This window comes from Tachysurus vachellii, chromosome 11 (assembly GCF_030014155.1).
Source record: "Tachysurus vachellii isolate PV-2020 chromosome 11, HZAU_Pvac_v1, whole genome shotgun sequence".
NCBI lineage: Eukaryota > Metazoa > Chordata > Actinopteri > Siluriformes > Bagridae > Tachysurus > Tachysurus vachellii.
The window spans coordinates 18,538,777-18,564,077 of record NC_083470.1 but is presented as its reverse complement, the minus strand read 5'-3'; the positions used below and the strand labels follow the sequence as shown (position 1 = coordinate 18,564,077).

The 25,301-nt window shown below is 36.3% G+C and overlaps 1 protein-coding gene across 1 annotated transcript in view; it reads right to left on the bottom strand.

Annotated features, from left to right (window-relative positions):
* LOC132854024 (ERC protein 2) overlaps positions 1-25,301 on the bottom strand; it is a 197,144-nt gene that overhangs the window by 104,267 nt on the left and 67,576 nt on the right. The window contains exons 8-11 of the mRNA XM_060882141.1: positions 22,934-23,068; positions 12,839-12,862; positions 12,052-12,245; positions 2,113-2,194 (exon numbers count right to left, since the gene is read on the bottom strand). Of these exons, the coding sequence (XP_060738124.1) occupies positions 2,113-2,194; positions 12,052-12,245; positions 12,839-12,862; positions 22,934-23,068 (435 nt within the window). The remainder of the gene's footprint in view (positions 1-2,112; positions 2,195-12,051; positions 12,246-12,838; positions 12,863-22,933; positions 23,069-25,301) is intronic.

Sequence of the window (25,301 nt, the reverse complement as noted above, 5' to 3'; positions counted from 1 at the left end):
AGAAACTTATGTTTACTGAACATCCTGTTCCAGAATTAGTCCCCTTGGCTCTTGTAATAACCTCCACACTTCTGGGAAGGCTATCCAGAAGATTTTGGCGCAAGTCTGTGGGATTTGTCGATTAAGCCACAAAAGAATTAATGAGGTCAAACACTGATGTTGAGCAAGGAAGCCGGTAACACAGATATCATACCAGTTCATCTCATAGTGAGGTTGAGGTTAGTTCTCTGTGTCACTCGAGATCTTATACTCAAACCTTGGCAAACCATTTGTTTATGGACCTTTTAGTTCCAGTGAAGTGAAATCTAATGCTACAGCATACAAAGGCATCCTTTGTGGAAACTGTTTGGGTCAGATGTCCACATACTTTTGGCCATATAGTATCTCTACTTGTCACATATTTCTTTATATATGGAATTTGGGCAACAGCTTCCATCTACCAGTGGCAATCCAAATGTAAATGACCAAGAAAAAAATAACTTGCAGCATTTGCATACTTCTCATGTACAGTAACATGCCTAATGACTATCAGCAAAATTCAGCAAAACCACATATATCCCATCCTCTCTATGTTCTGTAAGCAAAAGGTAAAAATGTTTCATAGTTACCTGCCAAATGAGTGGCTTCTCCTTTCAATATTTTCATACATAAGGCTTTAACATAAATAAATTATTTAAACTATTGAGCTTTATTTGTTGACTTAATCGGGCTTCTAATTATGCTTCTAAAATGTAAAAATTATTTGTATTTTCACTGCCAGTACTAGTAATTGATGTAATTTCCCCCTGCTGATTCAGTAGCACTGGCACAAAGCAAAAACTTTGTGCTTGCCATTTAATAGTTTTTAGTTTCCTTATACAGCTTGGGTTTCTTTGCATGAATGTGTCTCGGGTTATCAGAAATGTTAATCCTGAATGCAAAGTGAAAGTCCATTATCTGTGTACAGCTGGGGAAAGCCATGAATCTCTGACTGTAAATTACATTAAATGCCTTTAAATTCAATAAAATTAAACCCATTGTTAATACCGTAACTGTATTTGGTACAAATGATACTGAACAATTGGTGCACAGGAGAACCAGCAAATTCCCACAGCTTAAGTTGCTGCAAAAATATATTCTCAAATCTGTCTGGTTAGAAGGTGTTTTGATAGTATGCTGGCTGTAATGGGAACCACATTTTAGTATTAATGCACTTGTGCTACCATATTGTCATTTCTATGGTCACACAGCTAAGTCACAGAGATTGGTATATTTGTCAGTTAATATGATGTAAGGCTAATAATAAGCACATATTTTTAGTTTAATAGATTTTTTAGTTGGACAACTACAGTATTTATCTTTTAGCCACATCATGCTTCCTTCGTATTCTATCTACGGACACTGAATGTTGGGTAAGCTGATCTTAAGCATATTTATTTTCAAAGTATTAGTACAGTTTAGGAAGGCAATTTAATACTGTTCATTACCTGCTGGTATGCGGTCAAAAGTATTTGTTAGAATGTTTATTGTGGCTCTGTGTGTGTATATATACACACACACAGTATATATATATATATATATATATATATATATATATATATATATATATATATATATATATATATATATATATATATATAGAGAGAGAGAGAGAGAGAGAGAGAGAGAGAGAGAGAGAGAGAGAAGTGTGACTGTGTAACACACCAGGTAAAGCTTATTGAACAAATTGTAGATTTGTGTAACTAGAAATATCCTTTTAGAAATAGAAATTAGAACACATACAGTACATTATGGCATGAAAACAATGCTATAAAGACTCATTAGAATGACTGACATGATAACACCTCTCTCTCTCTCTCTCTCTCTCTTTCTCTCCCTCTCTGTATTTTGTAGTTTGGGCATTTAATTTCTGTCTTAATAAATGATTTTCTTTTATCACTTAGACTCAGCCAGCACAGATGGCTAGGAGTATTATACATGTGCACTATATACACACAGTAGTATAGAAAATATACACACAGTGAGAAAGTCATTATGACATGTGTGTGTTTGTGTGTGTGTGTGTGTGTGTGTGTGTGTGTGTGTGTGTGTGTGTGTGTGAGTTACAGACAGAGGAAAAGTGTCTTGTCTTACCTCTGGCGTAGGGGTTTTTGTTTCTCCCATCTGGGGGGGTTTAACACTTGACAGGGTTTCATTACTCCATTCCTTCACTTGTCTGCAAGACAATGTTAATGAAGACAATATAACACATTTCACAGACAGTGTGAACAGATAGGCAGTTTTGCAAGAATGGTTATTAATGGTTTACTAAGAATAAGCAATTGCTAAATGCAAACAAATTGCATACTGGTAACCTCGCAAGTAACATAGGCAAATAAAAAAGAACTGTTTGTAGTTCAGCAGATCCTGTCAGTCCATCTCACCACTGTCATTTGACACTGATGAAGTATCCTTTTAAAACAACCTTTTAATGAGTGGCTGATATATTAAGAGACTATATATATATATACTATATACTGACTTAATTATCACTGTTAACTGTTTATAAAAGAACCTCATAAGGGTACCCAAGTACAGAAATATGATTAAGCCATTATTTCTAATGTTTTTTTGAGTACTCTCTGTTTATATTGGAAGCAAGGGTTAAGGGTGGCACAAATTGTAGAAAAATATTCAGTAGAAATTTTTCTGTAGAAATACTTTTACAAAAGTGAGATGGATTAATATGACATTAAATAATTTAAGTTGATAATTTAATTTGTCATTTTGGGCAAACTTTATTCAATTATTCAATTAAATAGATTTAATGGCCTTTCTGATTTCATGAATTTGAATATGTATTTCAGCGTAATTCACAAAACAGAAAAGCTAAACATGCTTGCATGCAAGTCATGAAAGGCAACTGCAACTGCTTTTTTAAAACAAATCATAACATTCTTAATCTGGTAGACCTCAACAGTGAGATCAAATAGGCAATTTTGTGCAAATCTAAAATAGTAAAGTTGATTTTGGAAAGTTTTTTCAACAGATTTTGCAAAAAAAATTAACTTCAAAGTTCAAATCATAGATAAAGAAGCCAAAGTTCCAGATAGTGTTGTCCAGGGTGAAATGCTGCAAGAATAAAATGTTTGAGGTGAAAATGAGAAGTTATGATAATGTTATGATAAAGTTACGATAAAGAAAATCCTTGAGTTCTGATGTGAAAAAGGCCAAATCATTAAACTCTTAGACACCTCTTTACCCAGTAAAGGGTAAATGATCTCACAGACACAGACACACAGACATTGTGGAGAGCTGGCTTCAAAATGAAAATAAAGTCAGTAAGGCTTGAAGAGAATCCAAATAACAAAGGTGGGTAAGATTAGCAAATACCGTGGGAACACTTAGTGGGCTATACAGGAAATGTAGCATTCAACTGATAGTAGAAGGAAGTAAACATTCAGTAAAATTGCAAGATCAATCTGGCAACAGTAAGAAGAGGCACAAAGTAGGTGCTAATAAGAAACTAAGTGGTTGATAGAGTTAAAGCTGTTGCAGATCCCTTGATTATGTTGAAGAAAGTGTATAGAACAATATAGAGGCAATACAGTTTAAATTTTCAGCTGCTGTAACTAAAAGAGGTTAAATCAAGGCAATGACATTTGTAAAAACCAATCCCACTTAAATGACAAGCCAAGTTAGTTAAGAACTTAAGCCAGATATTTTTTCCATTTCCTGCTGTTTGGGTAGAAAAATAGAGAAGATCATATCCCGATAGATTAAAAACTATATGGGGTTGAGGTAAAATGGGTAATAGTTGAGACGAAAGAAAAATTTGAGATGAGGATGACGACAGTGGGAAAAGGGTGAGGGATCAGGATGTAGTGCTGAGATAAAAGAGGAAGGGGTATAAAGAGCCTGTGAAGTCAGAATATGAAAAACTTGAGGATGAGGATAGAGTTGCAAATATCACAGAAAGGAGCCGTAGATTTAGATGCAAAGATACTGTAGAGCACCAACATCAGTTGATTTCTAAGGGTCTGTAGTGAGCGTAGTATTTTATATCTGATTTTTCTCTCTCTTGTGCCATTTATGTTTTTTACCTTTCTCTGAGCAGTAAGCTGGGAAATTTTCCAATAAGCTTAACAAAGCTGAAGCAGAGAAGGATACATGGCAAGAAGTTGAACATGTTTTTCTTGTTTCAGCTTTCCATTATGAGCCTCGATATATATAAATACCTATATTCTCTGCAAGACATGCTGTCGAGATTGTTATAATAACAATAAATAGGTTCATAGTTTAATCTTTGCTATATATATTATCTTCAGTAAATACTGAAAATACTTCAAAATACTGAAAATACTTCAAAAATGGTTAATCTACTGTTAATGTTATAACTAAATTATGATGACTATTGGCAATCTTTTTTTACGTATATAAATGTTTTTGATATTTCATCATGCTGATGAATTTTTGATGATGCATTTTTTATTGGATAATGCTAATATTTGTTAAAATTCAAATGTTCAGCTATTGATATAAATGAAATAAATCATTCATGCAGTACAGAACATGGCTGGCTCCGTAGACAAGACTGAGTTAAAATAACATACCATCCCCATGGACAAATATGTATACACATGCAGACTCTTACACAAAAACAAAATAATCATATTCCTAATCATAAATCTTACACCAATCACCATCATTCCATGTCAGTGTCAGAATATGGGAGGAGGTCACATTATTATTCTTCAAACACTATCTATTACCTTTATTGTCATGACAACTCATTTGTCAATCTAAGGTGTGTGTAAATGTTTTCCTAAACCAAACCAAACTAAAAATATCCCCACCAGATTTACAAAAAAACGTTTCAATAACACTGACTTCATAAATGTTCTTCATGCACCTCATAATTCTTATAAATGTAAAATTGTGATTTACATTTATTGATGCTTTCAAAAGTCCATAACATTACATAATGATGAATATATGGCACAAGAGCATCTCCTAAGCACAGCATGTGCTAAATACTCCAGTAACACAGCTCAGCTATTGCAGCTACTGTACCATATATAAGTTTCCTTATATGGAACTGGAACATCCTCTTCCATTCATTAAAATATACAGATTTTTGACTAGCATCAAGTACATACTGTATAACTAAATCGTAACAAAACTTCAGTGTTGTCATGCTTCTATCTTTGACTCATTATTTCCCTTAATATAAATTCCCAACTACATAAAAAAAGATTAATCAAGCATTTTTCTAAGGCAATAGGGAGGTAATCTTCTGCTCTTTAAATCAGTGAACTTCCTAAACCGACACTGAGCATTGCTTTGGGGAGGCTGAGAAATGATTTGGGTGTGTTTGTGCAGTGATAAAGTAGGTTTATTATAAAATAAATATTATGAGCAAGAAGGAGGTATATTACACCATTATCAGTGGCTTATCCAAAAAAGACAAGAGATAAAGAAAGAGAGAGAGAGAGAGAGAGAGAGAGAGAGAGAGAGAGAGAGAGAGAGAGAGAGAGGGAGATGCGCATTCTAACTGAAGTGGAAAAAGCCTTTCAAGAGAACTGGAGCTTCAGCCAAGACGAAACTACTGCAGCCAACTACAGCTTGCCAAATCCAACAACCTTCTGAACATCACTGTCATCCATCTCTCTGTAGTACAAGCACACACATACATGCACTTGTGCACCACTCTGAAGGTGGTGTTGACTGCACTGCTACTTGCAGTATAAATTCATACTGCAATAGGAAGTCATGTACAAAGTGTGACAGTAGGAGACCACTACACTGACCAGGGTTCAATAAATACATCTGGCTCAAAAGATTACACAAGCTGATCTGAGACATGTGCAGTATAAATGTGCTTTTTCATCTCTATTTGTGCACATGTTAAAAATGTTAGTGTTAGTGGTAATTTAGATAATCTAATTAAATTTCCATTGATCTCTAATTTTAATAAAATACCCTAAATGGCAAAACAATTGTAGTCAACTGGCCATCACAATTGAATGATCTTTTTGAACACCCCATTCTATAATTGGCCTCCCTTTGATGTTCAGTAGTAGTAGTAATCTTGATCCTTCTGGGACAGCTTTCCACTAGATTTTGGCATTTCTGTGGGCATCTGCCCATTCAGTGATGATATGAGGAAAATTAGGCCTGGATGTTCATCCCAAAGGCGTTTAGGGTTTAGTTGATATTTGTATTTTAAACAGAAGGTACAATTAAATTTAATCAGAAGATGCAGCTCAGTGGTTGAGTGGATGTTTTTACATGCATGTTGCCAGGAGTTCAAGCCTTTTGGATTATTGTCTAACATGTATTACAGCACAGATGAATTCTTTTCTCTGCTTTGGAAGTTGGGGTCAGAGCTCAGGCAAAGGTATGATACAGCACCCATGGAACAGAGAGGCTTAAGAGCCTTGCTCAAAAGCAGCAGCTTGGTGGTGTTGGTGCTTGAACCCCAAACTCCAGGTCAACAACTCAGAGCCTTAACCACCATTGGCTTAGCAGCTCCAAACAAGCCCTTTATACTGTACTTCTGAAAAACATTGTAGTCAACGACAGAAGTCACTGCTGCTTGTTGTGAAGCAGTTCAGTTCAAATCCCAGCATGGCTGAGCTGCCACTGTTGTCCCCTTGAGCAAAATATTTAAACTTCTCAGTTCTATAAATGAAAAATGTAAGTTGCTCTGAATAATGATGTCTGCCAAATAGCATAAATAGCGTAACTTTTGTATAATATACAGTAGTATGAGGATTGTAAATCAGATTTTTGGCATGTTTCAGTTTTTTTAGACATATAATCACAACAATACAAGTAATATTTACATTACAAGTGAGTTTAATGAAAAATAGAATCATAAACAAACACAAAAATGTCCATATTAATGTTTGGTATGCCCTCTTTTTACTTTATTAATTGTTTAAACTTGAGCTGACTCACACTCCTCATGTTTGTGCAGTTAACATGATAAATATTTGCATTCAGAGAGTGACCAAGAAATTGTGTAACCTGACTGAATTTTGGATATTATTCAATGTGGCCTCAGTCTTTTGGACACCACTGTACCTAAACTAACAAAGGAAACAAGTGATAGAAATAAATTATATGCATCAAAACAAATTTTACACTAGATACCATAGTACAACATAGTACATTATACTTTATATCTGATTCTTTGTTTATGTCTTATAGAATATATCTGATATAGACACAACATATGATGGCTGCAAAAAACGTGCATACATTGAAGGACATACAAAGAGAAAAAGAAAAAAGAAGAAAAGAAAGAAAGAAAGAAAGAAAGAAAGAAAGAAAGAAAGAAAGAAAGAAAGAAAGAAAGAAAAAAGAAAGATAGATGTGAGATGAATTTTAGCACCTCGCGTACAACAAATTTTCTCCCCTTTGACAGTACACGTGGCTTTTATATTTATATAATGCAAAAGGAATAATAAGTACAATACCCACATGAGAATATGAGTCACAGTGTGGAAATAAACCACAAGATCATGTAAATAAAAAAACAAAAATTAGAAGTTTGGGTTGTATTTACTTTTTGAACAATTTCATTTTGATTTTGTAGATGAAGTAGTTGTTCTTTTTGTAGATTTTTTTTTAATGAAATGTTAAATAAAAATGCTAAAAGGTCCAGGACTAATCTGTGGGGACTAAAAGGACTAATCTGTGGGGTTCAGTGAGTTTTGATCTAATTTAATTGGCAAGCCATCTTACCCAGCATCTGTTCAGACTTGTTTGAGCAAGCTTGTGAACATTTGTGAAAATAAAAATGCTGGTATGAAAATGAATGCTGGTTGTAAAAGGGCCTACCTTTAGAGACAATGTATTTTGCCCTTGATACCATGTGAAAATCCAAGCAACTCAGCTAAGAGCCTAGAAAAACATTGTGGACCCCACTTATCCGGTTCCTTTTGGATCAATTTCCAAACAACTCAATGTACCACAAGCATCTGTCCAAATAATTGTCTGCAATTTTAAATGGTCTTAAGACTGCATAGCCACTGCTTTGTTCAGGAAAGAGGAACAAATTGACTCTCAGGGATTAACAAACTTTGGTCTTAATAGTTCCATTGGACCTCAAGACAACAACAAAGGAACTTGTGAAAGAGTTGGAGCATCAGGTGCCAAAAATGTGCATCTACCATTAAGAAACATCACCATGGACTGAAAGGTTTGGCATGCATGAAAGAAGCTCAAATGGATCGGTCTGGCTATAATGATCAGGGCAACGTACTGTATAAAGGAAAACATATGAAGCTTTTAATGTGAAGAACAGCATTCCTCCTGAGAAGCATGAGAGTGGCAGCATGCTGCTGTGGGGTGTTTTAATAGAACGTGACTAGTGTACCTCAAAACATAGATGGCATCAAGGGGAAGAAGGATAATTTAGAAATACTGAAACAAAAACAAAACATCAGCCAGAAGGTTAAAATTTGGTCACAACAGGGTCCAGCAGGGTAACAATCCTAAACATACCTTCAAAGCTGTAAAAAAACAATAGCCTTAAAGACAACCCAGAAACCCACAGAAAATGAGCAGACTTAATTTGATCTATTTTTAAAAAGCCTGTTTCAGCAAGGAGGCCCACAAACCTGACTGAGCCGGGGAACTCAGTAACCAAACACCGGTTCTGTCAGGAGGAATGGCAAAATTTATTGTGAGTATAGTGAGAAGACTACCCTAAGCATTTTAGTCAGGTTTCAGCAATTTATAGCAAGGGAAATAAATAATAACAATGTAAATATAAAATTCTGACCCACTGAAAATCTGATATAGTGGATCAAATCTGATATAGTGATAAAAGCATTTCTTAGCTATTATTTTGATATTACCTCTAATGGAAATCGAGTACATACCCTAATTTACTGAACAGAAACAAACTGCTCAAAATGGGCATTAAAGGTTCAGTATATATACAAACTATTCTATATACAGTTGTGTTCAAAATGATTCAACCCCCACTGAAATTGATTGTTTTGGTCGGTTTGACATTGATTATGATCATTCAGTCATCCTGCTTACAATTAAATCAAAGAGGCACATGTAGGTCAGACAAATATAACATAACATTTATAATGAAATAACCACAAATGTCTTTTCTGAGCTCACATCATTATCAGTTTTATTCAACCCCCAAGTGACATTCAATCTTAGTACTTAGTACAACATCCTTTTACAGTTATAACAGCTTTTAAACGTGAAGCATAGCTTGACACAAGTGTCTTGCAGCGATCTACGGGTATTTTCGCCCATTCATCATGGGCAAAAGCCTCCAGTTCAGTCACATTCTTAGGCTTGCGCACTGCAACTGCTTTCTTTAAGTCCCACCAGAGGTTCTCAATCGGATTTAAGTCTGGTGACTGCGATGGCCACTTCAAAATGTTCCAGCCTTTAATCTGCAACCATGCTCTAGTGGACTTGGAGGTATGCTTGGGATCATTGTCCTGTTGAAAGGTCCAACGTCTTCCAAGCCTCAGGTTTGTGACGGACTGCATCACATTGTCATCCAATATCTTCTGGTACTGAAGAGAATTCATGGTACCTTGCACACGCTGAAGCTTCCCAGTACCTGCAGAAGCAAAACAGCCCCAAAGCATGATTGACCCCCCGCCATGCTTCACAGTAGGCAAGGTGTTCTTTTCTTCATAGGCCTTGTTCTTCCTCCTCCAAACATAGCGTTGATCCATGGGCCCAAACAGTTCTAATTTTGTTTCATCAGTCCACAGAACACTATCCCAAAACTTCTGTGGTTTGTCCACATGACTTTTGGCATACTGCAGTCGACTCTTCTTATTCTTTGGGGACAGCAAGGGGGTGCGCCTGGGAGTTCTGGCATGGAGGCCTTCATTACGCAGGGTGCGCCGTATTGTCTGAGCAGAAACTTCAGTACCCACATCTGACAAATCTTTTCTCAGTTCCTCAGCAGTCACACGGGGACTTTTCTCCACTCTACGCTTCAGGTAGCGCACAGCAGTCGAAGTCAGCATCTTCTTTCTGCCACGACCAGGTAGCGTTTCAACAGTGCCCTTTGCCTTGAATTTGCGAATGATGCTTCCTATGGTGTCTCTTGGTATGTTTAACATCTTTGCAATCTTCTTATAGCCATTGCCCTTCCTGTGAAGAGTAATCACCTGTTCTCTTGTCTTCCTGGACCATTCTCTTGACCTCACCATGTTTGTAACCACACCAGTAAATGTCTAGAAGGAGCTGAGTATCACAGTCATTTTAAAGCTGCCTAATTGGTGCTTATTAGGCTTTATTGCTGCTCCCTGATATCCACAGGTGTTTTCAATACCTGATTGAAAACACTTCATTGAACCTCTGTTCTTCAGAGTGGTAGTCTTTAAGGGGTTGAATAATTATGTCAATGAAGAATTCACAAAAGAAACATTTACTACTGTATTACAAAACTAATTGATGTCATTTTAGTTGCATATGGTTCTTTAAGAAGTCCTTGTAGGATTTCATTCTGAATACAATTACAAATGTACACTAAATTCCCTAAAACCATTTACAGCATTGGGGGTTGAATAATTTTGAACACAACTGTAGACGCAAAAACAACAGGCAGAACTGTAAGAATATTCTGGATAAAATATGGTAACTGAAATACCTTATTAAGGATAGAAGGGTTGGAGAAGAATGTCCAGACTGGTTCAAGCTGACAGGATGGTTACGGTAACCATTATGACTAGAAAGGTGTCTCAGAAAGCACAACACACCAACCTTGAAATGAAACAGCAACAAGAGCAGAACTCATCACATCAGGTTCCACTCCTGTCAGCCAAGAAAAAGAATCTGGAGCTAAAGAGGGCATAGGTACACTACAACTGGGCAGTTGACGAAAAAGACTGAAAATCTGAAGACTGAAAAAACATTGTCTGGAATCTCAATTATTGCTGTGACATGCAGATGTTAGATGAATAGGCTTTGGTGTCGAAAGCATGAATCCATGGACCCAACCTGCCTTGTGTCAATAGTCCATACTACTGCTGGTGGTGTAATGGTGTAGGAAAAGTTTTCTTGGCACACACTGAGCCCCTTAATTCCAAGTGACCATTGTATACATTGTTGCTGACTCATCCAATGAATAACTTTGAGTTCAGTTTACTTAAGTGGCCACCCCAGTCACCAGATCTGAACACAATCAAGCACCTTTGGGATGTGGAAGAATAAAAGATTTGCAGCACAAATGTGCAGCCTACAAACCTGCATGAATTATCTTAGCAATCATTTCAAAATCTTGTTCCATGAAGAATTTATACCTCTCTGATATCTAGTATTCCTAATTAAGTGGCCAAAGTGTATATCTGCCTAGAGCAGTATGCAGTTCATCTTAAAATTTCACAAACCATAGGTAATAAACATATTAGCACTTTCCAGACCTCCAACAGCGTCTACAACCAAGAAACCACCAACTGTTTGCTTGTTTGGCACCATAGTCTTTAATCTAAGTACACTCAGACACTAAATCATTCTGTGTGTCTGTGTGTATGCATGGCAATGCTGTGGGTGTCTGTCACTGTTTGTTGTCCTAACCCAGCCACTGCCAACGTGTAAATCACTCGATAATTGTGTACTTGCTCGCCAGTAATGAGAGAGAAGGAGAAGGTATGCGTTTCTTTCCTCATTCTTTCTGCCACAGTGAAGAAGTGAAGCGGCTCCTACTGCTGCTGTGCTGGCTGCATAACAAACTCTATTAAAGGCACATCATTCATGTTTCAACGGGAAATAAGTACAAAGCCAGCATGTTCACACAGACACATGATAGCTCACATCAACCGTTTTGGAAACACATACTCCTTATACAGTATGCCTGATAACTGATGTAGCTGATGTAGTCAGAGCTCTGTAACAGGTCAGATTGTTCACTTTGACACAATCAGAGGTTAGTGAAACAACCATTATAAAAACTATACTGTCCAGGAACATCGGTAAATTTGGCAAATTGGTCTTCATGTAATAGATTTAAAAGTTACTTTAAAAAATAATAAAATGATGTAACTGAAGATTAGCAAAAGATTGAGTCATGTGTAAGTGCTGCATGATAGTTACCTCTCAAGTTCAGAGATTATCTTGTCCTTTTCAGTGCGCTCTGACTCCAGCTCTCTAAGAACTTCCAAAAGTCTGTTCACCTCTGCCTTAGATTTTCCAGATTCCTCTTTATGGTAGATCATCTCATTTTCAAGGGCTTTTAATCGCTCTAAGATCTCTGAATTCATTTGTGAAGACTCTTGTCTTTCAGGGGCCTTCCGACACACATAAATATGCAAAGATTAAGAATGAATTAAAAAATGCAACTGACTTACTAGGCACAATATGTTATTGGTAAGCTGTGACATATATTCAGTTTTTTAAAACAACTCATATGTAAATATTCGTTAATTTCTATATATAAATGTGGGGAAGCAAGAATGAAAGAGATCTCTGGGCATGAACAGTAATGTTTCAAAACAACAGGTTCATATGCTGTTTGTATTTGTTATTTTCTCTTCCAGAATAAATTTTATACCATCTTATTTCCATTTGCGAGGTCTGTTTAAAGATTTCTTTTCCCTTTCTTTTTCTTATGCTCTATCTCTTCCTTACAATTTGTGTCTTATGGCACAATACCTCTGTTATTTTTGCTTTAATTTCTTATTATAATTATTTTGCCTTCTCTAGAAAAAAAGTAGGTGCAAAATTTGTGCTGGAAGAAGGATATTAAGAATCTGATCATGTAGACAACCACTACAAACACAAACACAGTCACAACAACACAGATAGCTCATGTGCTCGATTAATATCTTAGATTAATAGGTTCATTATTATTACAATTATTTTTATTTTCAGTGCATCTTACCAATGATTTTCCATGTAGCAGACTCTATATTGGAGAAAAGAAAGAGAAAAAAAAGGTTTTACATACAGTACACACAGGCACACAGTTAAAAGGTAAATAGTTTAGAGCTGACAAAGATATGGTTTCTGGATAGTGACTAAGTAATCAAGTAAGAAAACTACAAAATAACAATGATAATAGATTATGTGTTCTCTTTGGCAACACGTTATTATTTGAGTGCAATGCAATACATATTTTTATGTTGATATTTTCTTCTGGATAAATTATTCTGATATGATGAACTAGGTAGAGTGATTTGAAAAGTGTGGCATTCAAAATGTCTCCTGAGATGATCTTTTTAGAGAGACATAGTAACAAAATGCAGTTAACCTTAATTCGCTGGGTAGGATCAGTATAGTATTATATTTACACGGTTAATATGTGTGCAGTGGAAATGGTTGCAGGCGTCAGTAACCAGGACTCAACCCCCAGTTTGGGTGATAGCAAGTTTGGTTTTTGTCAGGGCTTTAAAAATAAAGATTTAAGCACACGCATTGGTCCAACACAAGTCTTGACATCAGCATATTAACATCCTCAAAATTAAAGCCATGTGGTTATCGCTCCAATAATTTCAGGAACTCTCTGGAATATATGTAAGGGCTCACATATATTCTAGTGGGGACCGACAACACCACAGTGGTGTTTTACATCAACCACCATGTGGGATAAAATTGCAAGTGATGCTAAAGCAAGGCAAACAAGTTCTGGAGTTTAATACGTAAATCTTCTGTCTGTAGTCAGATAGTGGATTTTTATCAGTGGAACACATACTGTAGGAGTCAATGTAAAGCCACTATTTACAATTACATATTATATTCATATTGTAATATTGTATAATGTCATGATTCCCTGCCTCGGGCTTTGATGCAGAGCGCTCTACCTTTAGTGCAATGTCAAGTCCACTTATATTTCAGTTTATGTTATGCTTTGTTCTCTATGTATTTACCATGCCATGTGTATTTGTTTTGATTCATGTCTTGTCTCCTCTCATGTCTTGTTTTTAGTTGTTCCATTAGTGGAAGCACAATCAATCATGAATATTCTCACCTGTTTGTAGTTTTGCTTAGTCAGTGTATTTAAACCCTCATGTGTCATATCTTTGTTGCGAAGTATCAGTATTTTTTCCTCGCAAATGCTATAATATTTGCTATAGTGTATGATAAATCCTTCTACACCTGCACTTGCATCCACCTTAGTGCTTCACTCCACTAGCATGATGGAGGCCTCAATACCTCTGCTGTATGATACATAAAAAAATGACTTTGTTGTTGTTGTAGTTGTTTTGTTTGTTTTTTGTAAAATTCAATATATAGCTTTTTAAGAAAATCTAACCCCCATTCCCTTTAGCATTATCTAATAATTTTCTTCACACCAGTTTTAACAGCAAAAATATGCATCCCAATTTTAAGGTTTCTTAAATGTATGATTTAATGGAAAATTATTACTTTGATTGGACAGGACTGCTATGAGGATTTTCTCATTAGAAATCTTTTAAAAAATGATCCAAAAAGGTAAAACTTAGCATATATAAACTAAAACACAATACATCCTTTATATTTGGGGGTGAATTTATGCAGTTTAAATAAATTGTTTCTGAAGCCAACTGAGCTACATAAACAATTTTTTTTCTTTGCGGCTCTTTTTTCATGTGGTTTCCTTTCTCAAGAATATCTCCCCAGAGCTTGTCTTTCATAAGTCATTTTCATTCCTCTAATTCATTATGAAATTAAACTACTCTCTCATTTGCCAAATCTTTTACAAGAGCACCATATGTACTGTGTATTTCTGACAGTACAAGGCACCAATTGTTACAGGAACAGGAATTGTTAACTCAAAAAAAAAAATAACCCGGAGATAGATGTGGACCTAAGAATTAACTTTTTCTGCTACTACATGGTTTCTTGATTAATTTTGTTGTTGTAATAGCTGGGACTGTGCAACTTTAAAACATCCGAAAATTACTGTTTTCATTTGAGTAAAGTGGGAAAAACACTGAAGACATTAAATTGAGATTGAAAGGTACACATCTCCCAGGTGTTGCTTTCAGCTGACAAAAACATTCAGTGTTATTCCAGTGACACTACTATATAATGATCATCATATAAAATTATTGTTTAGATGACTGAAAGCTCTTCTCTAAATACACAGTAAAGTCACTAAAGTCTACAAATCAAACGAATCAAATAATCTAGAATCATATCTCATCACAAGCATTACAAAAAAATTGTGAGAAAAGTTTTAGTATTAGACAAGGGAGCATACAGTATAAAGATAACCTTCTAGATACATATAGCTTTTAAACACAAAAGTTTTATTTGAATTAGTATATCTGCTCATGTTCAAATTCAAGTGCTTTGCTCAAGTGTCAGCTGTAAAAGTTTAAAGAACTTTTTTTGAGGAAACTAAAGAACCTGGAGAACATATGCATGGTCATGGCAAAAAAGTACCAAACTTCACACAGTCAGTACACAGAGACTGGAGGTTTTTGTGCAATACTGTTACTGTACCTCTTGCAACACTGTGTTTCCCTGAAAACGGACTCATTATATGCATACATTTTAGACATTAGCAAATACAATGTTGTGTTACCTTTCTAGTTCATTCATTCATTCATTCATTCATTTTCTACCGCTTATCCGAACTACCTCGGGTCACGGGGAGCCTGTGCCTATCTCAGGCGTCATGGGGCATCAAGGCAGGATACACCCTGGACGGAGTGCCAACCCATCACGGCACACACACACTCATTCACTCACGCAATCACACACTACGGACAATTTTCCAGAGATGCCAATCAACCTACCATGTATGTCTTTGGACCGGGGGAGGAAACCGGAGTACCCAGAGGAAACCCCCAAGGCACGGGGAGAACATGCAAACTCCACACACACAAGGCGGAGGCGGGAATCGAACCCCAAACCCTGGAGGTGTGAGGCAAACGTGCTAACCACTAAGCCACCGTGCCCCCCACCTTTCAAGTTAAAAGGTAAAAATAGAAGAATTGGGAATAAAACAGATAGGGTAGTTTAACTATTTTTTTCTTGTTATGTTTGTGTGTATATACAGTATGTGTGTACATTGCGGTCCAAAATGTAAAAAATGTTTCTATTTTGCATTCTTTTCTAATTTAATACAACAATTTCAATTACAAATAAGATTAGCAGAGTTAGGGTTAGTTTTAGGTACTAGCATTAAAATTACAGAATATTACAGAATGTCTTTAAAGGGGAATTAAAGTCAATAAAGTGTGCATTTAGTGTCAATGTCAATTTTTGCATCTCTTCCAGTTCTTGTCATAGTGACTGAATGACTAAATGTATCTTTAAGGTTTAAAAATATTCCAAAAGCAACTGTCACTATAAATTATGCTATTGAAAACAATTTTAATTATTTCAAATGAATATTAAAAGTCTGCACATCCTTGTTAAGATGCTGGGGTTTTTTTAAGTAAAAAAAAATCACAAACATGTCAACACTTGTGAAATTATGAAAAATTGTGAAATTCAAATCTGGTTGCATAAAAAAGTTTTCTTGTTTTTACTTTTTTCCCCAGATTATCAGTATTGAAGAGTATTGAACCCAATGCCATTGTATACATGCTATAGCAGATTAAGTGAATAACAATGATTATGTTGTTACACTGGCAACTGTTCAGGCCTGTGGTGTATTAGGTAGCAAGCAAAAAAGTCAGTTCTCAAAGTCGATGAGGTAGAAATAGGCAATTTGTGCAAACACAAGAAGCTGAACTACCTTGACCAAGGCTAGATTGTAATGGTTAGACAGCTAGGTCAGTGAATCTGCATCTTGTATGGTGTTCCTGTTATACAGTGTTTAGTATCTTCCAAAAGTGGTCTATGGAAGGGCAACTGGTGAACCAGTGCCAGGGTCAATGGTGTCCAAGGTTGATGTACATGGGGAAGACTAGCCAATCTGGTCTGACCCCACAGAAGAGCTAATGTAACACAAATTGCTAAGTAGCTTAATGGTGACAAGGATAGAAAGGTGTTAGAACACACATTGCATTAGTCAAAGTTCCCATGCTAGCCACTGTACATGACCAGACTCCAAATTCCCCAGATCTCAATCTGATCCTCTTTAAGATGTGCTTGACAAACTAGTCTAATCCATGGCAGCCCACCTCACAACTTACAGGGATGTTAACAATTGCTGAAAGGATCTTCCGCTAACATCTTGGTATCAGATACCACATCACACCTTCATAGTTTTGTAGAGTCCATGCTTCAGTGGGTCAAAGCCGTATTGTTTGCACAATGGAGACCAACAGACATTTGCAGATGGTTTTAATATTATGGCTGATGTGTGTATGTCGGTGAAGATGAACACCGCAAAAGACTGGACAACAATAAGGAAAAGACAGTTCACTGGTCATATGAACATTCTTGTGTCTGACTATTTATTCAATTATTTAGTACATTATAACCTTTAATTTGTCTTGTTTGTTTATGAACTAGAGTTATTCATATACAGTATAATCCCTTGTGTTCACCATATTCTGCCATTGTGCTGCGTCTATTTACTTGATCTGACTTAAACAATAATGAGAACAAAAGATGGAAGGAATAAAATGTGAAAAAAAAATGTGAAGAGAAATTGTAACAAGCCAACCACAAAACTGGCTAAAATCCATCCACTCCATGCTTAGTTTACACTACCCATTACACATCAAGTGCTTTATATACTAAACGTCATTCAGCCTCCAGACTAAACTGCACTTTTAAACAAAATGATGAGCCATCAGAAGGTCATCACAGAGTCTCAGTATGTGTATGTGTGTGGTTTTAAAGTATTACACATACTTACGAAATTACAACCACACAACATACACATAACAAACACACCTGACAATTTTCCAGGAGAGTCTGAGCTTTCAACCATATAAGTAAACCAAAAAAGGCTCAACATGACAGTAAAGGAACCACAAATGGATACGCATTATACAGTATATAGACAAATTAAGTACTTTGTGGGCGAATTAGTCTGTGCTAAAGTAACACTACAAGTAATAGCATGCTTCTGAAGTTAAGCATGCATATTGTGGAATTAATACCCAAAATGCACACATACTGTAGAATTCTGATGTCTCTTTTAGCTGACCCCAGCTTTCTACCAGTGTATAAGTGAAAAACATAAAGGCCTTTTATTCTTCTTTACTCTTAGGGTTAACAGTAATTCACAGATATTAGTATGAGGATAATGTAGATAACATAGAATATATGTTTATTTCAGATGTGTATTTATTACCATCTTCTTATTCATATATCACCATATTAGCATTTTTTAAAATCTAATTTATAAATTGTAACATATTTATTTATTTATTTATTTATTTATTTATTTATTTATTTTTATAGCGCAACTCAAATACAATGGTCTAGATATTATTCATAAAGCCTTTTCCAAACACCTCTACTCAAGCAAAATGTACTCAAGGAAAATCAGTGAATGCCATCTCCATCCCTGCATTATTCACTTAAGTAACTGAACACTACCCACATATGCCTATGATCTGGCAACCTTTGTTCTGTTCTGTTTTTCAATGCCCATATGCTATTTGACAGCCACTGTGTGTGATAACTTCATGCTTGTGTGATAACCATCAGGAAAGCTTGGTTTGCAATTCCAAAACAGTCCCATTTTGTTTATTTGCACAGCAGACATATCACTGCCCCAAATCAGAAATTTCCGACAGCATGGAGTATGGGTCTCCTCCTTCTTTAAACTGTTACCCCCTGCAAATGATGTTCTTCAAAAGTGAAGCTTGTTTTTAAGTATGAGGAGGCCAAAGACAAGAATCATTCTTCAAGTGAAATGGGGGAAAAATACATATATATATTCTGTATTTACAATACTCCAAAGTAAAATAAGTATGGATAAAGAGGGACACAAAGAGATGAATATAGAGAAATATGAATAGAAAATGGAAATACAATTAGATGCATATGCATATAAGCTATGACTATTACAAATATGTACATGAAAACAGTGTTTTTTTATTGAAGGGATCTTAAGGATCTTTCAAAGTTCTTTGTAAAACCCTATTAGATCTCTGAGTGTTTTCCCACTAGAAAACCACTATAGATAGAACACTTTTAAGAAGCTAAAAACCCTTAGTGACACAAAGAACTCATTGAAGAGCCCTTAAAGAAAGATTTTAGATTTAGGATTTAAGAGTCTACTGTCCTAATTGCCTGAATTTTTAGTGTTCCTTGTTTGGACGTATTTTAATTGCATTTAAGCAATAAAACTATAAAACACCTATTCTCGAATAATCTAAACATTCTCTAAACATTCTCTGTGTGCTATGTAAACAAAATGATTATATGCACATTCATATGTTACCTAACTTTTGAAGCCTTTTAATACTGTAATTAAAGTTTTAAAATGCGGATGTTGTTTATGTGATTTTGATTATTGCCGAAAAAAGACAAGCGGGACATTCCTTGAAACTGTTTGTGGCGCAGAGTCAAAGTGCAATAAGATATAATTTTCCTGGAATGATATGTGTGCATATAAAAGAAAACATTCTCGTAAATTTCAGCACTCTTGAAAGATTGCCCCAGCATGTTCCCTGGAACAATAAGGAGTCTGCGCTAGCAAGAAGGGGGATGAGGACTAAAGGATAGATCTATAAATTACAATCATTTATTCCCCTCTTTCTTTCTCTTTCCTCTCTCAGTAAGAACAAAGCATTGGCATTAGTTTTTAGTAAGGAGCCTGTGTACACAGGTGGGATCCTGAGGGTATAGTATTTACTTTTTTATTGTTGAGGATAACATTTCAAATATAATTTACACTGGTCATATCACAGTAGTTACAGTGCAGATATAAATTCTACAATTTTCTTAGTTTAATAAAAATAATTATTTGCATATAATCACATGCAATAAAAAGAAAAAAAAAACATATCTGGGAAACTGTACGTAATGCACATTAGGCACTGCAAGTATAAGAACATTTTCATGCTGGGGTGGTTTTGATTATTCATGCCGAAATATTTTCCTATAACAGCATGTCCCAATGTGTCTTATTCCTGTCATGCTACAGTGATTCGCCAGCAATTATAATATTTAATTTGATAGTTATTGAAATAACATTAACTGATGGTTACATTTACTATTAGAGATCGAATGCTAGACAAGTTAGTTCCTGTTCTCACTTACATTATAGCAGCTATAAACAGTCATTCACTTTTTTCTCTATTCTGAAGTTAGTAAGACAAATCTATTTACCTTGAAACATTACTGAGACACCACATTGCTATCAGAAAACTTCTTGACCATTAAATAGCACTCACTTGTGAGCTCTCTCAAGCCAGTTTGATCAATATGATATCTCTTCCGGATCATTTGGTAGTATGGCCAAATATACAGTCGTATGTAAAAGTTTAGGAACCCCTGACAATTTCCATGCTTTTCATTTATAAATATTTGGGTGTTTCTACACATACGCCACAAACGGAGTCGCTTAATTTACAAAAATGCACATTTGGACAAGCCAGCTTCATTTTGGAATAAGGTGCTGTGGAGTGTTAAAATAAAGATTGAGTTATTTGGTCATAACAAGGGGTGTTACAGTATGCATGGCGGCAAAAGAACACAGCATTCCAAGAAAAACACTTGCTGCCCACAGTAAAATCTGGTGGAGGTTCCATCATGCTGTGGGGCTGTGTGGCCAGTGCCGGTACTGGGAATCTGGTTAAAGTTGAGGGTCGCATGGATTCCACTCAATATCAGCAGATTCTTGAGAATAATGTTGAGGAATCAGTCACAAAGTTGGTTGTGCCGGGGCTGGATATTTTAACAAGACAACGACCCAAAACACTGCTCAAAATCTACTCGGGCATTTATGCAGAGGAACAAGTACAATGTTCTGGAATGGCCATCCCAGTCCCCAGACCTGAATATCATTGAACATCTGTGGGGTGATTTGAAGCTGGCTGTCCATGCTCGGCAACCATCAAACCTACCTGAACTGGAGATGTTTTGTAAGGAGGAATGGTCCAAAATACATTCATCCAGAATCCAGACACTCATTACAAGCTATAGGAAGCATCTAGAGGCTGGTATTTCTGCTAAAGGAGGCTCTATTAAATACTGATGTGATTTTTCTGTTAGGGTACCCAAATTTATGCACCTGTCTAATTTCGTTTTGATGCATATTGCGCATTTTCTGTTCCAATAAACCTCATTTCACTACTGAAATATTACTGTGTCCTTCAGTTATTTAATAGAACAAAATTAAATTGCTGATCCAAACACCCAAATATTTATAAATGAAAATCATGGAAATTGTCAGGTGTTCCTAAACTTTTGCATACGACTGTATAATAGTGGGTTCTAAATACCATAAAGAATGGTTTCAAAATTTAGTTTGCCTCTCATCCTCCTCAGTTCAACTGTGTACTTCCCACTGTAGTACAAACAGAAAAATATTCTTTTTCTAACACCGGAACTTCAGTCTCTATTGGACACTTGGGGAAAAGGGCATCTATGAGTTCTCTGTGAATCCAGGGCATCCACAATGATTTACATCGACAACTGGCTCATCATTGCTTAGTCAAATGAGTTGGCAGCACAGCATTATGATTGCTTGTCCATATCAGGTGGGGTCTCAGGTTAAACCTCAAGAAGAGTGTGTGAATGGGATTTGACCACAATGCAGGTGCATTACTTGTAAGAAAGAAAGTAATTGAGATTTATCAGTCAGGAAAGGTTATGAAGCCATTTCTAAAGCTTTGGGACTCCAGTGCACCACAGTGATTATCCACCACATTATCCTCAAATGGCGAAAACTTGGAACAGTGGTGAACCTTCCCAGGAGTAGCCGGCAAACCAAAATTACCCCAAGTGCGCAGCGACTACCCATCCAAGATGTCACAAAAGTCCCCACAACAACATCCAAAGAACTGCAAGCCACACTTGCTTCAGTTAAGGTCAGTGTTCATGACTCTAACATAAGAAAGAGACAGGGCAAAAATGTCTTGCATGGCAGAGTTCCAAGTTCCACTGCTGAGCAAAAATAACATAAAGGCTTGTCTCAGATTTGCCAGAAAACATCTTGATGACCAAGACTTTTGGGAAAATACTCTGTGGACTGACAAGACAAAAGTTGAACTTTTTGGAAGGTGTGTGTCCCATTACATCTGGCATAAAAGTAACGCTGCATTTCAGAAAAAGAACATCATACCAACAGTAAAATATGGTGGTGGCAGTGTGATGGCCTGGGGCTGTTTTGCTGCTTCAGGAACTGGAAGAATTGCTTTGATAAATGGAACCATGAATTCTGCTGTCTACCAAAAAATTCCTGTAGGACAATGTGTGGCCATCTGTTTGTGACCTCAAGCTGAAGCAAATCTGGGTTCTGCAGCAGGGCAATGATTCAAAACACACCAGCAAGTCCACCTCTGAATGGCTGAAGAAAAACAAAATGAAGACTTTGGAGTGGCCTAGTCAAAGTCATGACTTGAATCCTATTGAGATGCTGTAGCATGACCTTAAAAATGCTTATAAGCCCTCCAATGTGGCGGAATTACAACAATTCTGCAAAGATGAGTGGACCGAAATTCCTCCACAAGGCTGTAACAGACTCGTTGCAAGTTATCGCAAACGCTTGATTGCAGTACTTGCTGCTAAGGGTGGCCCAACCAGTTATTAGGTTTAGGATGCAAGCACTTTTCCACACAGGGCCATGTAGGTTTGGATTTTGTTTTCCCTTAATAATAAAAACCTTCATTTAAAAACTGCATATTTACTTGTGTTATCTTTGACTAATATTTACATTTGTTTGACGATCTGAAACATTAAAGTGTCAAACATGCAAAAAAATCAAAAATCAAAATGGGGGCCTATATACAGTGGTGTGAAAAAGAGTTGGCCCCTTCTTGATTTTTATGCTTCGACCTGGCATCTGTTGTATGTTCCTTATCTGGTTAACAGAACAATAATTATCCAGCAGTTAACCACTAACCAAAGGGTTAGCTATATCAGTTAATGTTCTGAACTTTAATCCATGTCCTTTCACCATGTGGACACTGACCTCTTTCTCCAAGAGCTGTGCCTCCAAGGAAGTAATCTTGTCCTTCAGTTCCTTGTTCTCCTTCTTACAGACTTCCATTTCCCCCTGCATTTCCCAGTCTTCTCTCTTCTCCCTGAGCTCCTCTATCACTCGCTCCTGAGAATGGGAAGGGGTGGTGGGGTGGATAAGGCAGTGTTAGTGGAAGAAAGGGGGAAGATAAAAGTATATGCATATGTGTAAGATGTATGACATTCTAAATACAATGGTTCTTTTCACTCACTCAGGTGTGTTTTAAATTGCTTTCAGCTATTTAATGTAGAAGAAAACTAATAAATGTCTATAATAAAGATCTCCCAGGTGCAATAAGACACTGTCTAAAAGTGTGCAGTAAATGTGCAGGTGAGAGTTACATGACTGAGCAATTTAAGGTATTAACCAAGAATTATGATGCTTATTTTAAAGACTGCCTATGAGTACAAACTTGTCAATGCTGAATATATCAAACAGACCCAGAATAACACAAATTAATAGGGTATGCAGTCTCATATGAGCACTTTGCATGTTATATGCATTATCAGATGTATGAAGAGAAAATATTTTAACAATAATGTTGTAATATTGCAACAACAATAAACAGTGACAATAATAGTGCCTCTTTCATCTAAATGTCTATAGGTTTATCAACTACAGTAGTGTTTAACATTTCCTGTAATTGTGGCTGGTGAAATACTAGACCTTTAAAAGGTAAAGGTAAAGGCACAAAATATAAAGGCTCCTAGAATGATGCTGGCTCAGAGCTACTCTATATGGTTTCTATATGGTCTCTATAGTACACAAGTATGCAGCTACACAACCATTTAAACAACATGCACTTGTTAAACATCCAGTTCTAAAATATGGATATTAATTTGGATGTAATCTCCCCTTGCTGCTATAAAAGCCTCCACGTTTCTATATAATATATCTTGGAACGTGGCTTTGGAGATTTGTGCTCATTCAACTAGGAGAGATTTAAGGAGACTCTGAGGTTTGGTGGAATGTTTTAGTGTCACCGGCAGGTGTCCACTTACTTCTGGACACTTCAAGGACTTAATGCATATATATATATATATATATATGACTTGATGGCATATATATGACTTGATGTGCTGAATATTGCTGGTATTGGAAACCACCTTAAAGAGAACAGTTGCATCAAAACATTCTCTCTTACCATACACTGTGATTACATGTGCCCTTTCCATGAGTGGAGGTGCTTGCCAGATGTTACCTCTGTAAATGCATGCCATAAGGCATTCAGTTTGCTTTGATCAGACTCCATCCCAGGTAGCTTAGACAGTGGCCATGGACTGCTTCATGCAAACATAATGCTAGTAGGACATTAGCAGTATGAAGAAGTACACCAGCATTGACAAGGATGTTTGGAAACAGTTGAAAAAAGCCACTGCTTTCAGGACACAGACATACTGTACTGCTGCAACAAGTTAAGGCCATAGACAATGGAGAAAGCCCCTGTCTGCCTGCATTCTGCTCAGAGATAAAATAGAAACTAACCTGTTGTGCAAGTCACAGTGAAGAAGACTCCAATCATACAAGGAAGCCTATACTGACACTCAAAAGGATGGATCCAGTAAGGTCAATGTGTACAGACAATTGTAGATTACATTACACAAGCTGGTGGTTATATACTAGCCTGAGCTAAATCAATGTGATCCTTCAACAAGTTTACTGGAGGCCATCATTTTGGAGGAACAGAGGATTTTAGCCCTTGGAGTTAGTTCTGTACCCCTGTTCTAACACTATAGTATTGGTGCCAGGCAAGATAGGCAAAAATATTGGTATAGTGCCTAGTACCACATGGATACCCTAAAGGTGACTGTGGATGTTCTCATTTGGACTGTCTAATAATTTAGCTTATGTTCAAGAATCAATCATTATACAATACAATACAATTCTTAAGCTTATTTATTTTAATATTTTCTATTTGTCTCAGTTTCCTCTTTTTCCTAGAAACCTCTAAGTCTTAATCAAATTCCAATTTTGGTTCTTGAGGGTATCTCCTGATATTGCAGCACAGAATATTCTTTTGATACCCCTGATCAAGATTTAGCTAGTATACAGTCATCTACTATATTGATCAGTTGCTAAAATATGAATAAATAAAAGTATATTAAACTATACTATACATACTAAATATACTATATATACTATAAAAATGGCCATGAACTAATGTAAAAGAGGCAAAAATCAGGAAACTGACAATAGAAATGAAAACCACCATCGTTGGTGGTGAGTCTGTTCTAACATCAGGTGCTGCAGAAATCTTGAAAGAAAAAGTAACTCTAGGACCCCTACTGAGAACCAGGGTTCTACAATTCCATTGTTTATT